General features: G+C 47.8%; 1 protein-coding gene across 1 annotated transcript; it reads left to right on the top strand.

Annotated features, from left to right (window-relative positions):
- Positions 1-1,650: 1,650 nt before the first annotated feature.
- Positions 1,651-6,514, top strand: LOC310751883 (protein S100-A7-like). Its single transcript, XM_083591638.1, has 3 exons — positions 1,651-1,738; positions 3,602-3,846; positions 6,288-6,514. Exons 2-3 carry the CDS (start codon positions 3,622-3,624, stop codon positions 6,450-6,452), a joined length of 390 nt encoding a protein of 129 aa, XP_083447764.1. The 5' UTR covers positions 1,651-1,738; positions 3,602-3,621; the 3' UTR covers positions 6,453-6,514.
- Positions 6,515-6,875: the final 361 nt, after the last annotated feature.

The following is a 6,875-nucleotide window of genomic DNA, read 5'->3' as shown; positions in this document are numbered from 1 at the left end:
GCAGGCGCCGCTACCGAGAAGGCCCTCTGCCTGGTTCCCTTTAACTTGGCTTCTCACAGTGAGGGAACTGCCAGAAGGCCCTCAGAGCTGGACCTCAGTGTCCGGGCAGAACAATGGGCGTGGAGACGCTCTTTCAGGTATACTGGACCAAGGCTGTTTAGGGCTTTCAAGGTCAGCACCAACACTTTGATATTGTGCTCAGAAACGTACTGGGAGCCAATGTAGGTCTTTCAAGACCAGTGTTATGTGGTCCCGGCGGCCGCTCCCAGTCACCAGTCTAGCTGCCACATTCTGGATTAGTTATTTCCCAGTCACCTTCAAAGGTTATTAAGCCGCCACCTGATTGTCATCCTGCTCAAATCACTCTTGGGAATAGGCTGGACCAGTTCTAGTCCAAGAAGGTTGAAAGGGCTGTTTAGCGGTGGCAGCGAAGCTAAAGACGAAGTCTAACTTTCTCTGCCTGGCTTCCTGCCCTCCCTCGACTGTTGCAGTGCAGGCTAGAAGGCATGGATACAAGAAACACAACTGCAATCACGTCAACTTTGGCTCTTAATCATTGCACAAGGGTGGAAGGTGACAAAATGAAAGGTGTTTTCAGACGCATATGGAATTTGGTCAGGATTAATGACTTCCCATCAGGAAACAGGTTGTATGGTAATTCCTGGGTGGCACCCAATCACTCCCTCATAAGCAGCCGTCTCTTGTGTCATCACCATCGCTGAAATCCAGACTCAGGGAGGTATATATAAACAGTGCCAGGAGAGCCCTACATCACATCCACGGCTAGGAATCAGCTGGCAAGCTCGGTGAGTCTCTTTCTTACAATCCCTCTCTTTAGAGAAGTGTTGCGCCAAAACCTGTCCTCCAGTGATTGCAATAACCGGTACATGGTGCTGCCCCTGGAAATGTCTCAGAAAACTTCCACAGGTCCAAAACGCAGTGGCTGGAGTCAGGGGTGGAGGAAGGGGGTTATGGTGGGGGCGTACCGCCCTGGGTGTCTTCGCTGAGGGGGGTGACATTTGGCAGTTGTGGGTGGGCAGCAGGCCAAATGTCCGCCATCGGTGACTCGTTCCGCCCCTGGTTGCAGGGCACGCGTGCCGCTCCATGCGCCAGAGTGGCTATCCTGCGCCTGGGAGGGCACCCTCTGTGCCCCGCCCCCCTTGGGTGCATGCCCGCCCTGGGCAGAAGGGGAAAATGTTCCGCCGCTGGCTGGGGTTGCCTTTAGATGTTGCATAAGGTCTGTTCTAAAAGCGTTGGATTGGCTACTGGTCTGTTTCTGGGCCCAATTCAGGGCCCACCCATTTGGGGCCCACCCTAAACGACTTAGGCGCCAAATATCTGAAAGGCCCTCTTCCTCCTTAAAGGACCACCCCCCCGGTAATAAAATGAGCAGAGATGACCCTTTTGGTAGCTCCCCCCTCCCTCAGAGGTTTGGGGTGGTGGTCTACCAGGAGAGGGCCTTCTCTGTGGCAGCCCCTAAAGTTGTGGAATTCCCGCCTCCCAGAGGTTCATCTGGCTTTTCACTTCCCAGTAAACCCTCAAGCTATCTAAGTTTTGGCAATATGTTTTTAAGTGGCCAAAAGGGGACTTTGGCAAACCCAACCGCCATTGAACCAAATGAGTTTTGACTATACGTAATTTTGGCTTTAGGCGCAATCGCCGGATCGTAACCCCTGTGTAAACTGCAGGCTTACTGTACAACTTTACAGCTTTCTTCACCTGGCCTTTGACACCCAAGGTGTGTGTTTTCTGGTTCCACCTGCTCCTGTGCCTGTAATCTGATTTAACTGTTTTTTAAATCTTAAATGGTTGTAACTTGGTGGTAAAGGGCGAGTTATAAATGTGGTGGCGATTATGACGATGATAGTAGTAATAGTTTCTCAAATGTTTCCTTGCCAAACAAAAGAGGCTCCTGCTTTTCTGCCTCATTTGCAGAGTCCTTTAGGAGGTCTTTATAATTTTGGAGAGTTAGGTGATGATTTTACCTAACCTAGAGTTCTGTGAGAGGGACCAGGGGTCTGGGCATGTTCCTCTAGGGCCCTGCAGCCTCCACAGCTGTTTGTACAACAACATCTGGGTGTGGACAGCCCTGCCACGTATTCCTGTGGAACATGACTGAAACATAGGAACAAGGAGAGACTTCCAGCCTTGTTGTTGTTGTTTAGTCATTTAGTCGTGTCCGACTTTTCGTGACCCCATGGACCAGAGCACGCCAGGCACTTCTGTCTTCCACTGCCTCCCGCAGTTTGGTCAGACTCATGTTGGTCGCTTCGAAGACACTATCCAACCATCTCGTCCTCTGTCGTCCCCTTCTCCTTGTGCCCTCCATCTTTCCCAACATCAGGGTCTTTTCCAGGGAGTCTTCTCTTCTCATGAGGTGGCCAAAGTATTGGAGCCTCAGCTTCACGATCTGTCCTTCCAGTGAGCACTCAGGGCTGATTTCCTTCAGAATGGAGAGGTTTGATCTTCTTGCAGTCCATGGGACTCTCAAGAGTCTCCTCCAGCACCATAATTCAAAAGCATCAATTCTTCGACGATCAGCCTTCTTGATGGTCCAGCTCTCACTTCCATACATCACTACTGGGAAAACCATAGCTTTAACTATATGGACCTTTGTCAGCAAGGTGATGTCTCTACTTTTTAAGATGCTGTCTAGGTTGGTCATTGCTTTCCTCCCAAGAAGCAGGCGTCTCTTAATTTCGTGGCTGCTGTCACCATCTGCAGTGATCATGGAGCCCAAGAAAGTAAAATCTCTCACTGCCTCCATTTCTTCCCCTTCTATTTGCCAGGAGGTGATGGGACCAGTGGACATGATCTTCGTTTTTTTGATGTTGAGCTTCAGACCATATTTTGCGCTCTCCTCTTTCACCCTCAATAAAAGGTTCTTTAATTCCTCCTCACTTCTCACTTCCAGCCTTAACAATCTACAATTGCCATGGTTCTTTCTTTGCAAGGGGCGATGGGCAGGAAGCCACGACTGTTCTAAGTACTATCGTAGTATTGTCAATGTATAGGCTTTTGGAGAACTGAGAAATCGAAAGGGACACATTCACACATCCTTAGCTGCTGCTGGTGGCTGAACTGGAATATCTTGCTGGCTTGCGGCTTCCTAAATTCTTCATAGCTTTAGTGGCCGAAAAGGCCCATGATTATGAACACGTTTCTGTTGAGATGTGTCCAAGGGGAACGGGGGCAATTGGCAGGCCCCCAGCTGGCTCCAGCCCACCAGCCGGTTGCTGGTCAAACTCCAGTCCTTGGTTCTGCATCAAACTGTGACTCAGGTCTTCAGAAACCTTTCAGAAGCTAAGCACGCAAGCCAGCAGAGTAAAAAAAACCTCTTCGCAACAGAAGGGCAGATAGAGGCATATGTAAAGCATATTCACAGCAGTTTATTTAGCATACATCAGCACAAAGAAAAACATGTCTGCTCTCCTTGCATGTCCAAAGCAAGAAGCATAAGCAAAAGCTATACACAAACGGAAGTTCCCAGCAAGCTGTGCTGGAATGTAAACAGGCATGTGACACATAACAGTCATGCCTGTTCCTCTTAAGGTGGAACGGAATATCTTAACAGTTTCATGCATATGCCTGCCTCTTCCAGGTCAGCAGAGATTGCAGAGAATGGCAACCCATCCTCCGAGTTCCCACCAACACCCTCCGGTTACCCATCCCAAGGCTCCAGCCACGTTGGATAGTTTGCCTCACTGCACTCTGGAGTTGGCGCTCGAGATCATTGTGAACATCTACCATCAGTTCGCTCCTCGGGAAGGCAAAGATGACTTCTTGAGCCTCAAGGACATGACGGAGCTTCTCAAGAGCCAAGCTCCCACTTTCCTGGCTGCCTGCGTGAGTGAAGCCAAAGGAAATGGCGTTGTTGGTGGTGCAAATGTGTTTGCAAAAAATCGGGAGTCATGTTGTTGTTGTTTAGTCGTTTAGTCATGTCCGACTCTTGGTGACCCCCTGGACCAGAGCACACCAGGCACTCCTGTCTTCCACTGCCTCCCGCAGTTTGGTCAAACTCATACTGGTAGCTTAGAGAACACTGTCCCACCATCTCGTCCTCTGTCGTCCCCTTCTCCTTGTGCCCTCCATCTTCCCCAACATCAGGGGCTTTTCCAGGGAGTCTTCTCTTCTCACGAGGTGGCCAAAGTATTGGAGCCTCAGCTTCAGGATCTGTCCTTCCAGTGAGCACTCAGGGCTGATTTCTTTAAGAATGGAAAGGTTTGATCTTCTTGCAGTCCATGGGACTCTCAAGAGTCTCCTCCAGCACCATAATTCAAAAGCATCCATTCTTTGGCGATCAGCCTTCTTTATGGTCCAGCTCTCACTTCCATACATCACTACTGGGAAAACCATAGCTTTAACTATACGGACCTTTGTTGGCAAGGTGATGTCTTTGCTTTTTAAGATGCTAGCTTTCTTGTAATGTTGGGGCCATCCGGATGACCTGTTTGCCGAGAGTTCATCCTGATTTGCTTGAGCAAAGGTGATGCAGAGGTTAGATGAGACCTGGTCTTTACTGAGTTCCCCAGGAAAATGGATGGACTGTTAAACCACCCTGGGAACTGTAGCGCTGTGAGGGGGAAAGAGGGTCCCCTAGCAACTCTCAGCACCTTTAACCAAACTGTGGTCCCCAAGGAACTATTGGGGGCCCACTTCAAATCCCCGATTCTTCCTTTGAAGCCTTCCCTGCCACACCAACGCCCCACATTATGTATGATTTTAGTTGCAGGGCTGCTGGGCATAGCTTCCCTCAAAAGGCCATGTGGGGCGAAATGGGGAGGCCTGGGGGTGAGCTTTTAGTATGCACCTACATCCCTCCTGCCATTCTAGATATAGGTAGGTAGCTGTGTTGGTCTGCCGTAGCTGAAATAAAATTTAAAAAATCCTTCCAGTAGCACCTTAGAGAAGTTTGTTATTGGTATGAGCTTTCGTGTGTATGCACACTTCTTCAGATACAGTGGTACCTCAGGTTAAGAACTTAATTTGTTCTGGAGGTCTGTTCTTAACCTGAAACTGTTCTTAACCTGAGGTACCACTTTAGCTAAAGGGGCCTCCCGCTGCCACCGCACGATTTCTGTTCTCATCCTGAAGCAAAGTTCTTAACCCGAGGTACTATTTCTGGGTTAGCGGTGTCTGTAACCTGAAGCATCTGTAACCTGAGGTACCACTGTACACTGAAACAGAAGTCACCAGAACCTTACATATAGTGAGAGGGTGGGGAGGGGTTTTACTCAGAAGGGTGGTGGGAAAGGGACCTGTTAACAAACTCAAAACCATGGAGACCTGGTCCGAATAGAGACACTGGATTCTTATCTCATTATACATGATAATGCTATTTTTGGCCATCTAATCCCTTGCTTTTTCCTGTAAGACCAATTACTGTCGTTAACAGTCGTCAACTGATTTACCACACCTATCAGCCAATCACCCATTCCCACCACCCTTCTGAGTCATTCCCCTCCCCACCTTCTCACTATATATAAAGGTCTGGTGACTTCTGTTTCAGTGTATCTGAAGAAGTGTGCATGCACACAAAAGCTCATACCAATAACAAACTTACGTTGGTCTCTAAGGTGCTACTGGAAGGATTTTATTTTATTTTATCCCTCCTGCAAAATACTGACAGAACTAATCAGGACTAATCTTCCAGTATACCTGAAAGAGTGTCTCCACCCCCATCGTTCAGCCCGGACACTGAGGTCCAGCGCCGAGGGCCTTCTGGCGGTTCCCTCACTGCGAGAAGCGAAGTTACAAGGAACCAGGCAGAGGGCCTTCTCGGTAGTGGCACCCTCCCTGTGGAACACTCTCCCTCAGATGTCAAGGAGATAAATAACTTATACGACTTTGAGAAGAAATCTGAAGGCAGCCCTGTTTAGGGAAGTTTTAAATATTTGATATTTTATCGCTTTCTATTATTATTATTATTATTAATATTTTGTTGGGAGCCGCCCAGAGTGGCTGGGAAAACCCAGCTAGATGGGAGGGGTATAAAAATAAATTATTATTATTATTATTATTATTATCTACACTGGTCAGTTAAAACGTTAAAAATATGTTATAAAAATGTGACACCAGAGGGAGCTGTAGAACAGCAATCAGCCATCAATGGAAAATTGCCTTGAGAGCCATATCATGGGTTTTTTTTTAAGTGGTGATGGATAATGGCAATTGTAGTCCAGCCATATCTGGTCCCCTAAGGTCAAAGAATAAGGCAGATCATGATGTTTTCAGAGGAGCATTTGCCAACCAAAGTTTCATCTAGTTCTCCCCGTCTTCCCTTACAGAACAGAAACCGCCCAGACTACATGAAAGAGCTCTTCAAAAAGGCAGATGTTGACAAGACCGGACAACTGACTTTTGAGGAGTTCACCAAAGTGTTTGCTCTCCTGGTAGACGATACCCATCGCCTGAGTCACGGCGAGGACCGATGTGGCCCAGACCACGATTGAGCTCCCCCCATAAATTGGTACTGCCTGTTGTAAAAGCTGCCAAATAAAGGATTTGCACGAGACATGTGACCCTAAAGCATCTGTTCATAGAATTGTAGCGTTGGCGGGGACCCCCGGGGTCATCTAGTCTGGCTCCTTGCAATGTGGGCTGCCCAACCTCTGTTGAAAAACCTCCCATGAAGGTAAGCCCACCACTTTTCAATGGAACATACCTTTAAAAAAACCCAAAATCCATTACCATGAATTCATAATAGGAAAAACACATACAGAATAGAATGGCTGATCGTAACAGGAAAAACCAGCAGTACCATTACATACATCGGCCTATAAAAATTAACATTGTTTTTTTTTTACAGAAGGAAATGCTTAATTCTGTAATAATCAAAATGCAAACGGATTTCCTCAATTTCCTCAATTTCCAGG

Source organism: Podarcis filfolensis (genome assembly GCF_964270895.1).
Source record: "Podarcis filfolensis genome assembly, chromosome: 16".
Taxonomy (NCBI): Eukaryota; Metazoa; Chordata; class Lepidosauria; order Squamata; family Lacertidae; genus Podarcis; species Podarcis filfolensis.
This window is presented reverse-complemented; position numbering and strand designations above follow the sequence as displayed.